Source organism: Perognathus longimembris, chromosome 19 (genome assembly GCF_023159225.1).
Source record: "Perognathus longimembris pacificus isolate PPM17 chromosome 19, ASM2315922v1, whole genome shotgun sequence".
Taxonomy (NCBI): domain Eukaryota; kingdom Metazoa; phylum Chordata; class Mammalia; order Rodentia; family Heteromyidae; genus Perognathus; species Perognathus longimembris.
This window is the reverse complement of record NC_063179.1, coordinates 40,959,413-40,975,936: the sequence shown is the minus strand read 5'-3', so window position 1 is coordinate 40,975,936 and position 16,524 is coordinate 40,959,413. Positions and strand designations below refer to the sequence as shown.

Genomic DNA, 16,524 nt, shown 5'->3' with positions numbered 1-16,524 from the left:
TTTGAGGATTTTATTTGTATGCACATCATTTTTATCCCATTTTTCCACTTTGATATTATAAACACTTTACATACACATACTACGCAGTCTTGTATTCTGCCTAGTATTTGATAACATTCAGTCTGTGTAGTGGCTTTTAGGCCCATTTTGCTTTGATTGTTTGTTTTTCTGGTGGTACTGTAGGTTGAACTCAGGGCCCCTCCCTTGCTAGGCAGGCACTTTACCATCTAGCAGTTGAGCCGCGTTCCCAAGTCCTTTGGGCTTTAGTTATGCTAGAGATTTTGCCCAGGCCACTCTGGACTGTGATTCTCCTATTTATGTCTCCTCACTCACTTTCCACCCAGACTGGCCTCGAACTGGTGTGCTATCTATTCCTCCCAAATAGCTGAGATTATACATGTGAGCTACCATTCCCAATCTATTCTTTTTTGTTGCTGTTGTTCGTTGTGAGGCTTGAACTCAGGGCCTGGGCGCCGTCCCTGAGCTCTTTTGCTCAAGGCTAGCACTCTACCACTTTTAGCCACAGCTCCATATCTGGTTGTTGAGTGGTTCATTGGAGATAAGAGTCTCCCTGGACTTTTCTGCTTGGGCTGGCTTTGAACCGCATTCCTCAGATCTCAGCCTTCTGCGCAGCTCGGATTACAGGTGTGAGCCACCAATGGTGAGCTATTTTTTTTTTTTTTAGGAAAGTTCCAGGCTTCTTTTGTTGGCAAGGAAACATTGTTTCTAATCTACTGCTATTTAATGCTTCCAATTAGGTGCACAGTAATTGGAAATAAAATCAAGTTTGAAATGAACATTAAACATAATTTATATTAAGAGGAGAGTCTCAAATTCCTAGGAAGGCAAAACATTCCTAAGAATGCAAAATAAAATAACCCATTTACTCCTTTTATCTGAAATTTATTCTGGAGACCAGAGTTTGGTTTTCCTTGCAGCGACATGATCTCTCTTTCTAGAAAAATCAGTCAGGAAAGCTGGCGTGATTGCGTAATGATCAGAAGAGTCATGTGTTATTCAGAAAGACAGTCCTCGCAACCCATCTAGGAATCATCTCACATTGGAGTCCCAACAGCGAGGGTCCATGATTAATCAACCAGAGCAGCGTTTCTCCACTCCCTGGTGGGGCTGTGTCTACTGGGGCTTCCCAGGGGCCCGTGGTTTCCTTGAGAGCCTTTCCCTTCGGGCGGATCGGGCCCCTAGGCGGGCGTGTGCCAGCCCTGGGGGCGGGCTCTTGCAGGTGGATCCAGGACTCCGGCCCTGCGCCTGGCACCTCCGGCCCCGGGGTGGGAGGCCATGGACCCCGCCCGGCGCACCGCCCGGGCTCCGGGGGCCCCGTCCCGGAGGCCTAAGAAGCGGGAGCAGCCCCAGGAGAAGGAAGCCGACCCCCGTGAGTGCTCAGGGAATTGGGGGAAGAGGGAGAGGCACCCCCCCCCATTTGGGGGACCGGAGGATATACCCGGGTGCAAAGCCTTGGGATGGACGCCACGGGAAGGGAACTGGTGCAGGGGACACCCTGGGGACACCCCACCACCCACCCATCCCGGGGAGACCCCCCCCCAACCCCCATCTTCCAGTACCACATCCTCCATGGAGGGCTTCCAGCTTTGCAATTCTCTCCTGGCAACTTGTGGTTCATCCCTCCCCCCCCCAATCCCGCCCCCCCCCCTCCCCTCTCCTCTCCCACCCCCCCACCCCGACTGTGCCTGGAAGGAAAGCACCAAGGAGGAGACTATTTAAAGAAAGGATTAAGCCCTTTTGCAAATAAGGAAACGGTTCGCGTCCTGATTTGTGGGCCGATCTAGTGTGTGATTTTTCACTAAGTGGCTTGAAAACGTGACATTTGGCCGTTTGAAGCGTGTGCAGCACAAGGGGACCACACTGGTAAAGAACCTGCACAAGTCCAGAGGGACTCAGATCTGTCACCAGGCCGGCTTTGAGCTGGCAGGGGACACTGCATTTGCTACAGCCGGGCCGGGGGAGCTGTAAAGCAGCCTTTAATGCCCCCTTACTTCATTCGTGCTAGATGTATGTTCAAGAACTTACTGTTTTCTGGAGAGAGGAGGCTAGCCCCTGCTCTGGTGGGGCTCACAGAGCTGAAAGACAAAGCAAGCCAGCTGGGCTGGTGGGTCTAGTCTGTAATCCTTGCTTCCCAGGAGGTGGTCTTCTGAGGATGGAGGTTCAAAGCCAGCTTTGGTAGACAAATCCACATGCCAGAACTGGAGACATAGCTCAAGGAATAGAAAGCCAGCCATGAGCAATTATATAAAAAAAAAAAAAAAGCCAAATGAGTACATGAGGCCCTGAATTCAAGCCCCAGGCAGAGCACACACAAATGAAGTAAATGTGCAGGACAATTTAAGAAGAGGGTCTGCATGGGGTCAAGACTGTGAATCCAGGGATGGGATTTGGACAGGGATACAGGAGAAATTTAAATGGATAGTCAAGGCATTGGGCAAATATGTACCTGAATGAGAGGAAGGAGCAAGCCGCAGAGAGTTCTGGTAGAAAAGCATGACAAGCAAAAGTCAAACACATGCAGAGGAGGTAAATTAGTATATTCTGGAAAAAGGAAGCTGCCCCACCTGAGCATGGAGAGTAAAGGGGAGAGCAAGGAGTGTTACAGTTTGGATGATAAATGTCCCTCAAAGTCCTATGTGTTGAAGGCGTGGCCCCCAGCCTTTAGTGGGTGGGGCCTGGTGGAAGGAAGTTATGTCATTGGGGGTAATGCTCTAAACAGCCCTTTTCTGTCTTTCTGTTTTCCTTTCTCAACTGCCATAGGTGAATAAGCGTCCCCTGCCACCCATTCTGGACATGATTTATTGTGTTGCCACAGGCACAAAAGGCCACACAACTTGAACAGAAAGCTCTGAAACTAGGAACCAAAATAAACCTATCCCCCCTCCCCCCTCATGTTGGTGATTGAGTCCAGGGCCTTGCACACATGCTAGGCAAGTACTCCACCATTGAGCTACATACCCAGACTTTTTTTTTTTAAGACATCCTCATTATGTAGCTCAGGCTGGCTTCAAACTCTCAAGCCTCCTGTCTGTAAGGTCTATAGCAATATGCGCTCTTTAATTCTTGATACTGGTAATTTGTTTTTCCTTGCTCAGTCTGGATAGGCATTTATTATCTTCAAATAACAAGCTTTTGTTTTCATTGTTTTTTTTTGTTTTTTTTTTGTTTTTGGCCAGTCCTGGGCCTTGGACTCAGGGCCTGAGCACTGTCCCTGGCTTCTTCCCACTCAAGGCTAGCACTCTGCCACTTGAGCCACAGCGCCGCTTCTGGCCGTTTTCTGTATATGTGGTGCTGGGGAATCGAACCTAGGGCCTCGTGTATCCGAGGCAGGCACTCTTGCCACTAGGCTATATCCCCAGCCCTCATTGTTTTTTTTTGTTTAAAGGGTTTGTGTTGCTTTTCCCCTTTACCTTTTTTTTTTTTCCAACTTTAATGTTTTATTCGAATTCACTTTATTTGGGAAAGATGAATTCTCGAAGTATATGTTTTGGCAACACATATAGTCAGATAAACTGACAGAAGTAGATATATTTAAATAAGTATATAGGTCAAATATAAGCCTACTATGCTGAACTCATTATTATACCAATATTACTTGTTATTTAGAAGATCCAGAGCTTGGCACAAGGAACCTGAAGAACCTCTTATTCTAGTCCTTTCCTTTTTCAATGTAGGAACTTAGCTTATTTATTAGAGACCTGTCTTCCTTTCTAATGTAATTATTTTAATGCTATAAATTTCCCTCCAGGTACTGCTTTAGCTACATCCCATACCTCTTGACCTTTTTGAATTCTCATTCAATTCAAGGTAATGTCCAATTTTCCTTGAGATTTCCTTTTGAAACATGGTCTAATACAAAAAGAGGAAGATCCAATAATTCAAGTATATATTCTTCCTTGGGAATATTCTTCTGGAGTTGGCTAACCAACCCATAAGCTATCTAGCCACCCATCTATTCATCTATCCAACAAGTATTTACTGAGTATCTGCTAGTTCTTGAGCACTAGCAGTATTTTATCATCTTCACAGAATTTGTATTCTCAGAAAACAAACAGTACACAAGTGAATAAATGATCTTAGATAATGTCTGCAATAGCAAGAAGAAAATGAAATAGAGCAGGATAGGGAGTGACAAGAGCAAGGGGTTAGTGTCGAGATGGCTATCATGTATTCACATTTTACAGGTGTTATCATTTGAGTTGGAACGTGATTGAAATGAGGGAGAGAGCCTGGGCTCCCCCCCCATCTGTTTAGCAAGGTCTCCTTCTGTTCTAAACCTCTTTTCTCATATTTTCCCAGCTCCTGGAAAGCCTTAGAAAGGGTTAAGTGCCAGAATAAAAACATTTATTCTTTCCTTGATATTATAAATAACCAAAAAAGACTCTGTTGTAAAATATACCTATCAATATTTTATATCTAAGCTAAACAGTTTGTTAACAATTTGAGTCATTTTGTCAATCCTGTCACTTGCTATCTGGTAAGAGGGAGGACTGATGTATACTTTTGAATTGGTTGGTTTCAAAGCTATAGTGCAATCTCATTGAATACAAAGTTGAGAAGATGGACATGCAATCAACTCTTGTAAGCTTGCACACAGATGAAAACAGGTTTTACAATGTCCATAGTTAGGAAACTGCAATGGACAATCACTACCAGGTTAGTAAGTTGAGTTCAAGTCACTCAACAGCTTGAGCTTAGGCTAAAAGCTAGAATGTTTTTCTGTTTCAAGGCTCTGTTAAATTCTCTGTGAAGCTATACCTGAGAACCAATGACTAAATAACTCAAAATTCTTTGTTTTGTTTTTTTGGCCAGTCCTAGGCCGTGAACTCAGGGCCTGAGCACTGTCCCTCGCTCCTTTTTTGCTCGAGGCTAGCACTCTGCCACTTGAGCCACAGCACCACTTTTAGCCATTTTCTGTATATGTGGTGCTGAAGAATCGAACCCAGGGCCTCATGTATATGAGGCAAGCACTCTTGCCACTAGGCCATATCCCCAGCCCAACTCAAAATTCTTTTATGAAGCCAAGCATGGTGACACATGACTATACTGCCAGCACTCAGGAGGCCCGGGCGGGGTCATCTACTAGGTTACATAGGAAGTTCTAGGCTAACAAGTTAGCTTACCATGGAGATAAAGATGCTGGCAGAAGACACTTGACTGTCAGAGAATGACTTTAGCACAGCAAGAGCCACAACATTGGTATTCCTGTCAACTCACCAAGCTCCATTCTCAAATGGGAAGAGGTCCGCAAACCTAGTCTTCACATAGGGCAGAGAGTTGCCTCTTTCAAGACAGTAAGCAAACCCACGCTTTGCTCCAAAGAAAGATATCATCTCCATTTTTCAAGGCTATTCTCTATACAAACATCCTTCAGAGTTAATAATAATAATAAACTAGTCCCATCAAAGCTTCTGCTAATTGATTTGCAAAAATGCGAGCACCTATCTAACACGCAGAAGCCTTGAGTATAGACCTCGGTACTGGAAAAACAATATGCAAAAACATGAGAAACCTATGAAGAGTTGGTACCAAGCTGATTGAGGTACCACCATTCTGTGGCCCCTCCATTTAAAGCTAGACCTGGAGGGTTAACACAGGGTATTTTACCGACTCAGGCCCAAAGTGACACACCATCACTTCTGTCTTCAGTCCATGGGACAGACCTTAACAAATGTGTCCAGGCTAGGATGTTTACCTCTCCTCGTATCTGGGTAGAAAGGAAGGACAAGATATTAACAAACACTAGCCACCAGCAATGTCATCCACAACACAGTTGTATATCTTTCTCCAGTACCATTTAGCTGTTCACCTACAGAAATAGAGCAAGTAGCCATTGAATTTGGTCTCAAAATTAGGATTTTCACCATCCAGTTTGGTATAGGGAAGGCAAATGAGTGATGTATGGTTGGGTTTGTTGTTGTTGTTTGTTTCCTTTTTTTTTTTTTTTTTTTGGCTAGTCCTGGGCCTTGGACTCAGGGCCTGAGCACTGTCCCTGGCTTCTTCCCGCTCAAGGCTAGCACTCTGCCACTTGAGCCACAGCGCCGCTTCTGGCCGTTTTCTGTATATGTGGTGCTGGGGAATCAAACCTAGGGCCTCGTGTATCCGAGGCAGGCACTCTTGCCACTAGGCTATATCCCCAGCCCTGTTTGTTTCCTTTTGTTGATCATGGGGCTTGAACTCAGGGCCTGGGCTCTGTCCCTGAGCTTTTTCACCCAAAGCTAGCACTCTACCACTTGAAGCACAGCATCACTTCTGGTTTCCTCATGGTTAGTTATCTCCTCATGGAGATAAGAGTCTCATAGACTTTCCTGCCCAGGCTAGCTTTGAACCGTGATCCTCAGATCTCAGCCTTCCATGTTGCTAGAATTATGGACATGAGCCGGCACCCAGCTGTATTTGTATTTTTGTAGAAGAAATTTTACAGATATGCACTGCTATGTTCAGAATGCGACCCCCAAACTCGCTGAATTTTGAAATGTAGTAGTATGTCATGACACTTAAGAGGTATCGCCTTTACTTTGTGACTGAGTCAGGAGGCCTCCATCCCTGTGAATAGAAATACATTTTCTCACAGATCTGGAGGCTAGAAACCAAAGATCTATGTGTCTATAGTGCTGGTTTCTCTCTTCGTATAGCTGCTTTCTTCCTTCTTTGATCTTCCCCCATGGTATTTTTTTTCTGTGTGTTTCTGTGTCCAAATACGTTATTTTTTTCAGGGCCTTATGACTGGTAACCAAGGCCTATGCCACTGACATACATCTCCAACATGAATCTCTTCTGTATTTTCACGTCCTATCAGATTCTAGCCCGCCTGGGGAACCTTGTTTTGCATTTCTTAACTCTCTAAATGCCCAGTCTCCTAATGGAGCTACATCCTGAGGTAGTAAGGGTTAGCAATATCATCCATGAAGATATTCCTTGGTCTCTGAGTGGCCTTAGCAATGCTCTGAAGAATGCTCTTTGGCAAAGACTTGGAAATGCTTCAGTGACACAACTATGAAACCTCTCCTATGGTTCTTGCCTTTGAAGATGTTCTATTACTCATTCTGCTTAATCTCAATTCTGATTTTATCCCCCAGGGTTCGTGCTTGCTGCCTCTTGAGAACCCTCCAACTCCCCTACATGACAAAATCCTCAATACATCCCGACATCTTCTGTGGTCGTTAATAAATCCTGCCATCTGAATGCGCGCGCGTGCATGCGTGCGTGCGTGTGTGTGTGTGTGTGTGTGTGTGTGTATGTTAAGTTTATAGTAGATGCAAATCTGCTTTTATGCTCTTTCATATACATGAAGATGAAAGGACCCTCCTCCAGCTTTTGTGGGGGTTTCTACACTAGCTGTTTTGGATAATGTCCCTGCAGGTCTGGCATTTATAACCAAGGTCTGCAAACAAGAGTTTTATCTCTAAGTTGTGTGAGCAATTGGACCCCTCCCTGTCTAATCTTGTACTAACTTTTACAAACAATGTCTCCTGGGAAGTCTGTAGCCACCCTCGAACCTCCCAAGCCAGAGATACCACATTGCTAACTTCTGGGTGGTCCTCTTGAATAATGTTTTTGTTTAAGGTCAGGAACATTCTTTAAGGGTGTGAAAACACTTGCACTGTGAGGAAAAGGTGGAATTGGTCTATGGCAGCTGTGTAAAATATTCCAGCAAAGTTCCCTCATCCTACATAGCAAGCAGATTGGGGGATGGTTTTAGAGTTACAAGGTTTGCCTTGCCCTATGAAAAGTGCCTTTTCTCTCACTGTCTCGCTGTGTCTGTCTCTATCTCTGTCTCTCTCTTACTTTTTAAAGTAGTTGCACAAAGGATTTTTTTTTTTTTTTTTTTTTTGGCCAGTCCTGGGCCTTGGACTCAGGGCCTGAGCACTGTCCCTGGCTTCTTCCCGCTCAAGGCTAGCACTCTGCCACTTGAGCCACAGCGCCGCTTCTGGCCGTTTTCTGTATATGTGGTGCTGGGGAATCGAACCTAGGGCCTCGTGTATCCGAGGCAGGCACTCTTGCCACTAGGCTATATCCCCAGCCCAGCACAAAGGATTTTTAATTCCCCAAATCAGATTATGAGTCCAAGGCATCTTGGACTTTTGAAAAATGCCTTTTCTGTTGACTCCTTCCGGTCATGCTTGTTTGCTTTCTTTCAGTCCTGCCAAATGAGAGAAGCTTTCAGATTGCTGCTAAAAGCAATAATTTGGACCTTATGGAGAAGCTGTTTGAAAAAAAGGTCAACATTAATGCTGTGAACATTGTGAGTAGAATTCTCAAATATGTCACTTGTCACAAAGATGACAAAGTGGCTTGGGATTACATAGGTCAACTGAAGGAAAAAGAAAAAAAATGGAAAAGATTAGGCTGGCTGGGATCGGGGTGCGCTCCCTTGTGGGCGATTCCTGAGTATTTGAGCAGTGGAATTGGCTCTGGTGTTTTCATTTATCTTACTAGAGAGGAAGTATGCATGGTCTTTACACAGTTCTGTGTGGTCTGTGGGTGGGCAAAAGAGCCCACTGTCAAGGTTATAGACCTGGACTCGGTCCTAGATTGTAGGCCTCACACGTTCTGGCAACGCAGAACATCTTGTGCTATATAATCTTGTCTGTTTTCTTTTCATAATGTCCTTTGTGGTTAGGTTTGTCCAGATTTAAAATCCAAGGGAGTGTGTGGATTTTCATTTCACTGCCTTTGAAATATAGAGTTTCTACAGATTGGGCAAAAAGACCTTTTCTGAAACCTCGCTTACTTTACTTACCCTTGAAGTGCCTAGGCCTTGGGAAAGAGGTCCACTGCTGGAAACTGCTTGGGGTTGGGCGGCTTTCCAGGTGGCCCCGTAAGACAGGCTTTACCGAGGTTCAACGTGTTTGAGGTTATGACAACTGGATGATGATTCGGGAAGTGGGTCAAGGTGGGGATGGCTGATGAGGAGAAAATGCTAGAGGAAGTGTAAGCTCAGGACCTCTATTTCTCCAGGCTCCTTCTAACACATTGGGTGGGGTGCGGGGGGGGGCGGGGCTGCTAGCAGTATGTTCCCATGGTTATAGGATTATTTTCATAAGACCTGAAAAAGGAAAGCATTTTAACAGCAGTGATTTAACTTTTTTTGTTTGCTTGTTTTTTTGCCAGTCCTGGGGCTTGAACTCAGGGCTTGAGCACTGTCCCTGGCTTCTTTTTGCTCAAGGCTAGCACTCTGCCACTTGAGCCACAGCGCCACTTCCAGCCTTTTCTGTTTATGTGGTGCTGAAGAATCGAACCCAGGGCTTCATGCATGCTAGGCAAGCACTCTAGCACTAAGCCACAATTCCCAGCTCTGATTTAACTTTTGATTGTGCCTTTTCAAGGGATTTCTTAAAAGTCTAAATTCAGGTTCCACAAAACCTGTGTCTGTCCCAGGCAGGAGCTCACAAAACTTAACCTGCTAAGTTATGCTTTACATGCAGTGGGAAAGTGCTGTAGTGTGTGTGTGTGTGTGTGTGTGTGTGTGTGTGTGTGTGTGTGTGCTCTGTGCCAGGGGTGTAGGTGCTGTTCCTGAGCTTTTCTGCTCAAGGCTAGCACTCTACTACTTGAACCACAGCTCTACTACCACCCTTTTGTGTGTGTGTGTGTGTGTGTGTGTGTGTGTGTAGTTTATTGGAGATAAGAGCCCCAGGCTGGGTTCTAACTGAAATTCTCGTATCTCAGCCTCCTGAGTAGCTAGGATTACAGGTATGAGATGCCAGCACCTGGTGTGTGTGTGTGTGTGTGTGTGTGTGTGTGTGTGTGTGTGTATCTGCCTATATATGTTATGTGTGTTAGCCTATGGCTGTACACATTATTTATGTAGTAGAAAATTGCCCAACTATATAGCATAACAATTCTAGGAGCAAAAAAAGGGAGAAAAGGAGGAAAGAAGGGAATGTAGAAGGGAGGAGGGAAATAATAAGCAAGGGTCTTTGAAGATAGTTTTTGCATAGTTTTGCATAAAATATTTATGGATCGGCTATAGTATGTTATATATCATATGATATAATATATATAAAGTATAACATGATCCTGGCAGATTTGAATAAATAAAGCAATAATCATTTTCTCAAGTAACTAAAAGCAGAATCTTTTTTTTTTTCCAGTCCTGGGGCTTGAACTCTGGTCCTGGGCACTGTCCCTGAGCTGTTTTTGCTCCAGACTAGTGCTGTACCACTTGAGCCATAGCTCCACTTCTGGCTTTTTCTGAATAGTTTATTGGAGATAAGAGTTTCATGAACTTTCCTGCCTAGGCTGGCTTTGGACCATGATCCTCAGATCCCAACCTTCCGAGTAGCTAGGATTTCAGGTACCCAGCTGGGCACCGGTGCCCAGCTCAGAATCCTTAGTATATATTTATAACTATTCTAAATTCCTCCACATGAAACAGTTATGATATTTTAAGCTATGTTTTTATTTTAAAGTATCTGGGGAGATACTATAATTTAAGACTCTTAGCATATAGCCAATGTAACAAGTTATCCCTACTGCTGATGGGATGTAATATTCTTTCCAGTGACATCTTATTAGTCCTGTTCACAGCAAATTGTTGGTATGATTACTTGTAGAGTTCCTTAAAGCATCTGAGGGTGAAGGTAAAAGTATGTAAGTACTATTATTGAATTATCTTTGATGCTATTTTGGCTTGCATCCTTATATACTAATAAAAATGGAAGGGTATAAACCCTAATCTGACATGATAGAGCAAAGCTCTACATTACAGACATTGTTGAGATAACTCATGTATGTCAAACTTATTTTTTCCTCGGTTTAGCACCCAAAGAAATCAAATATTTAAACTGTGCTCATATTTTTGAGGGTTATTTATATGAAATAAAGAATAGTACATTCAGGCATCTTCTTTGGGAGCCGGAACAGTATCTGGAATATAGGAAATATGGTATATGTTGCCTATAGGCAAATCTTCCATTGCAAAATGAACTAAATTGTCTCTGAGCACCACAGGGACACTGTGATAGTTTTAATGTAAAGCAGAAGATATTCATAACTTCCTCCTCAAAAAATTTAAAGCCATTTATTTCTTTCAGTGTAATTTACAATGAGGAAACTTTAGAAGGCAATGGCTATCTAGGAAATGTCTTGCTATGAATTACCCATAGCTTTGCTCTAGTTTGGATTTCAACACTTCTCTCAAAGCCATGTGTTGGGGCCTTGGCCACAAGCCTGTGGCACTATTCGGAGGTGGCTAAGCCTTAAAGAGGTTGGGCCTAGTAGAAGGACTCAAGTCGTTGATGCCAACAGACCCCCAAAATTGTGTAACTCGGGTATTTTGTCACAGCTGTTCAGCACATTTTCTAGGTAGAATAAACATTAGCCTTATTAATGAGTGTACATATGGGAAAGTACAAGTTTACTATCAGAAATGCATTCCCTTAAATTGCTATGTGGCTGGGCATGCAACGAGTCTCATCTGAGACAAATTATTCAGTCGATTGTCAAATCTCTGGTGTGATCCATTATAAGGATTCTGCTGGACACAGTTCTTTACAACTTTGCGTGGGGGAAAAGAAGTGGGGCTAAATAACCAAACTCTGAATATTCACTACAAACGTATGGCTATTCAAGAAGCATAAGGATATAAACAAATTATGTTTCCTCAGATGAACCGTACAGCCCTGCATTTTGCAGTTGGAAGAAATAATATCTCTGCGGTGGATTTCTTGTTGAGCCACAAGGCCAGGGTGGATGTTGCTGATAAGGTAAGCAATAAGAAGAGAAAGGGCGGGGCTGGGGATATGGCCTAGTGGCAAGAGTGCTTGCCTTGTATACATGAAGCCCTGGGTTCAATTCCCAAGCACCACATATACAGAAAACAGCCAGAAGTGGTGCTGTGGCTCAAGTGGCAGAGTGCTAGCCTTGAGCAAAAAGAAGCCAGGGACAGTGCTCAGGCCCTGAGTCTAAGCCCCAGGACTGGCAAAGAAAAAAAAAAAAAAAAGAGCAAGGTAGAGCACGATGAACAACAGGCAGAATCTGGTCACTTCAGAGATCTTTCCTTCATATACACATTCAGTATTTCTGTGGACAGCACACATTTTGGAAAGGTCTCTTTAGAGAATGTACATATGTGTGTTAGGTGTACTTGGTGGCTGAATTGGTTACTCTTATCTTTGGGACTTGGACTTCTACTTCCCAGACACACATTGTGGTCAAGAGCTTTCATTTGTAATCATAGATGGCTGTCTAGAGTATACTCTGGAACATAGAAGACAAAAACCCTGTAATTAGATTTATAGTCTAATGCCTTACTCAGCCCAGGGACTTTAAATTGTGACTTTTCCTTATGGACTACAATAATAAAGAAAGCCTATTAAATACATATTATATGCTAAATAAAAACTATGACTGATATTTAGTGCTCTATCCCAACCATCATGATGATGAAAGTATTTTAGTCCCCAATGTACAAAAGAGGAGATGAACACAGAGAGAAATAAAATTATTTCTCCCCCCAAAACATTCATCTAAAGAAGGAACACATCTCAGAGGCCATGTTTGAGTCTCACGTGGGTGGTTCTAGAGAAGGCACTCTTAGCTAATAGCTACAAATTAGCTTAACTTTTTGCCTAGATATCAAAATGTACTCTGAGGACCTTTCCCCTTCTTTGCAAACTTCATTTAACACAAACCAGCTGGAGAGACCCGACACTATGTTTTACCTGCTGTCACAGAAGGCCGTGATAGCCTTACTCTACATTTCTTGGTTCTTAATTCCATAGACCATGGTTCTTCAACTTCAACGTTCAGAAGATTCTCACAGAGCTGTTCTGTGTCCTGTGGGGACTGAGACTCTTTGCAAGGGAAAGCTTGGCATTGCTTTAACTCCCAACAATTAAGCCGTGGTTTAGCATGTGATTAGTAAATGTTTAGAAGATAGATGTGGTCAGCTTGTACCAATGAATCATCTTGTTGGGTTTGGTGACGACTGGGTAAGGTATAGACATGTAATGATAGCCGTATATCAGTGGGACACCTCCATCTCTAATTTATCGATCTGGCACTGGTGAACAAGAAGGTTGCTATGTAGTCACCATAGCTTGGAACTACCTAGTATCACAGGCTGACCTCACCTCACCATCCTCCTGCCTCAGCCTCCTGAGTGCTGCGATTATAGGCATAAGCTACCATACCCAGCTCTTCAGAGCCACATTTTTTATACTAAGAACTTCTATCTCCAGACTACGTCACAGAAAATCAAAACCCAAGGGAAAACCAAGTGTGGTTCTAAGAGCAGAAACATAGCCTCACCAGGGAGTGCACTAGAATTGCAGGTGCTCAGATTCTCTGGATCACAGCCTGGGGACTTAGAACATTCCTAGATAAGCCTAAGGATGTAGCCTAACATCCTAACATGCAAAGTCCTGGGCCCAATTTCTAATGCCTTACAAGAAAGGAAGGAAGGGAGGGAGGAGGAAGGAAGAAAGGAAAGAAGGAAGGAAGGAAGGAAGAAGGGAAGAAGAAAGGAGGAAGGGAAGGAAGGGAAGGAGGGAGGGAGGGAGGGAGGGAGGAAGGAAGGGAGAAAGACAGAAAGAGGGAGGCAATGAGGAAGTGAAGCCCTTTTTCCAAATACAGCAGTGCACACCTATATGTACCAGTTTGGGCCCAGCCTGTCTTACATAGTGAAGCCCTGTCTCATTATAACCACAACCAGCTAAGTGGCTGTGATTCATGCCTACAGCCCTAGCTACCAAGGAGGCTGAGATCAGAGGCTCAAGGTTCCAAACCAGTACAGACAGACAGATTCACATGATTCTTACCTCCAATTAACCAGCAAAAACAAAACAAAAAACCCCCACAAAAAACTGGAAGTGCCAGGTTCAGGCGGCTTATGCCTGTAATCCTAGCAACTCAGGAGGCTGAGATCTGAGGACTGTGGTTCAAGGCCAGACTGGGCAGCAAAGTGCATGCAACTCTTATTTATTTATTTATTTATTTATTTTATTATTATTATTTTTTTTTTGGCCAGTCCTGGGGCTTGGACTCAGGGCCTGAGCACTGTCCCTGGCTTCTTTTTGCTCAAGGCTAGCACTCTGCCACTTGAGCCACAGCACCACTTCTGGCCATTTTCTGTATATGTGGTGCTGGGGAATTGAACCCAGGGCCTCATGTATATGAGGCAGGCACTCTTGCCACTAGGCCATATCCCCAGCCCCATGCATGCAACTCTTATCTCCATTTAAACACCAGAAAACCAGAAGTGGCGCTGTGGTTCAAGTGGTAGAGTGCTAGCCTTGAGCTGAAGAGCTCAGGGACAGTGCCCAGGCCCAGAGTTCAAGCCCCATGACTGACAAAAAAACAAAAAAACAAAAAGCTGACCGTGAGAATGGACTCAAGTGGTAGCATCCCAACTGTGAGGGAAAAAAGAAAGTGAAAGCATGAGGCCCTGAGTTTAAGCTCCAATACTTACATGTAAACACACACACACATACACACACACACACACATACACACACACTGAAAAGATTGTCAAGTGAGCTATGAGATATAATGGTATGAATGTAGTCTGGATTTGGCGGGTCCTACTGTCTATCTGAGGATCAAGGACAGAGAGTGTAAGAGATGACTACAATACAAGGCATTGCACGCTCAGGGTCAAAAGCATGGCGGAGCTCCTCTGGGTTCAAGGCAGAGAGACTCCTCCAGTCTTTTGAGGAGGCAGACTAGATAAAGGGGGCTCTTTCACGAGGTATGAACAAAGACTGGAGCTTTTGGTCACATGCAGGGAATGCTCCGACGAAAAGGACAAGCATCTGTTCTCTGGGAAGTGCTTCCAATGAAAGTGTTCCCAGGCTACTTTAGGGCCATCCTGGGCATGGGGACAGCTTCTCAGTGACTTGTCACCATTCTTTTCTTTACATTCTGTGAGCGGCTGTGAGTGAAATCCAGGACATGTGCTCTTCTGCAGCTCCAAGCATGTGTGTTTCACGGCAGGAGATTGGGTTTTATAGAGATTCTTCTAGGGAAATTTACATCTGTGAGCAGTGATTCACTGCCTCTGAGAAACAATGGCTCCACTTGGAATTTGTGGTTTCAGAGACTAGTTGATTTGCTGCTTGCATTCCCAGTCTTGTGTTCCCAGATTTCTGCAGACTATGTTTTAAATGTTGATTGCTTCAGAATTGAGAATGATCTCTTAGGGGGAAAAAAAAATAGAACTCCTTTCAGAATGTGATCTGTTATTACCTGTCCCAAACATTTCTGCTCTTTTGTGGCTATATGTGAAATCAGATTCGTACTATTGACTCTGGGACCCTGATTTGTAGGGAAACCTAAATTAAGAGGTGGAGTTGTGGTAAGTGCACGTTTTCTGGAAGAGCTTACGTCATCATACATCACTGTTCCTTGTATAATAAAGGAGGGCAGAGCTTCCTGTTGGGAGTTTGAAATATGTAAATGAGCTCCCAGTATATGGAGACCACTGTGTACATTGCAAGCAAGGCTTTCTCAGAAGCAACGCTATTGACACTCAGAGCCAGAGGGCGCTCTGTTGTGGGCTGCTTTGTACATAGTAGACCTTTGAGCAGTATCTCTGGCCTCTACCTATGCAGTGCCTAAATCACCCTGCAGCCATGACTTATCAAACGTCTCAAGACATTCCCAAATGTCCCTTAAAAAAAAAATCAACAACTGAGATCAACAAGAAATCCACCCATTTAGAATTATGCGTGCAGCTAATGAATAAGTTTGCTTGGTTAAAACTGGAGCCAGTTAGGAGGGACACATATGATGTAGTGAGAGAGCTTGCTTTGAGCCAGGGCTCCTACAAAGTAGTGGGTGACAGTTCCTCAGTGAAAAAGCAACAGAGAACGAGATGCACAGACTTTACAGCTAAGAAACAAGAAGCTGAGAGACCAAGTAAGGTTGCATCACAATACAGAAAAGTGACAGAAAGTGACCAGAGTTGGAAGTCAGTTCTGTTCGACCCTGAAATAGTGTGCACAGAATGCAGATAATGTGTAATAGCTATCTACCCTGGGCTGATGACCCTGAGCAAATTTTCTAGCTTACTTGTCTCTGCTTCCCCCCTTTCTGAAATATCCAAGGTTAACTGCTGGCTGATTCAGTTTATAATTCAGCATACAACTACCCACTGCAGCTCGACAGGTCAGGACAGCCTAGCAGGGACGAGGGCTCTCTTTATGCACGCACATGCCTACAAGCGCACACATCTGGATTATTTTGTATAAAGGGAATCATTCAGCTAGCTTCTATACAAGTGGGATCCTTTATATAACTTGTCATTTTTTGCTTTTCTTTTGTTTAGTGTGCCTTCCTCTTCTTTAGTGACTACACTACAATCTGAGATGTTGGCGTGTTTATTTCTGTGTTTTTTTCTATGTGCCATATAATTACTCCCACATCAATCCTTTAACAACCCACCTGGGTAAAAGTTAAATATAACATATGTATATGGAGCTTTTGTTCATTGCATATTTTATAAAAAATGGGATTATGGGCTGGGAATGTGGCTTAGTGGCAGAGTGCTTGCCTACTGTG

At 43.9% G+C, this 16,524-nt stretch overlaps 1 protein-coding gene across 1 annotated transcript in view; it reads left to right on the top strand.

The window, feature by feature from the left end:
• Positions 1-1,296: 1,296 nt before the first annotated feature.
• Ankdd1b (ankyrin repeat and death domain containing 1B) overlaps positions 1,297-16,524 on the top strand; it is a 52,135-nt gene continuing 36,907 nt past the window's right edge. Inside the window, exons 1-3 of the mRNA XM_048368261.1 lie at positions 1,297-1,390; positions 8,163-8,266; positions 11,631-11,729. Of these exons, the coding sequence (XP_048224218.1) occupies positions 1,297-1,390; positions 8,163-8,266; positions 11,631-11,729 (297 nt within the window). The remainder of the gene's footprint in view (positions 1,391-8,162; positions 8,267-11,630; positions 11,730-16,524) is intronic.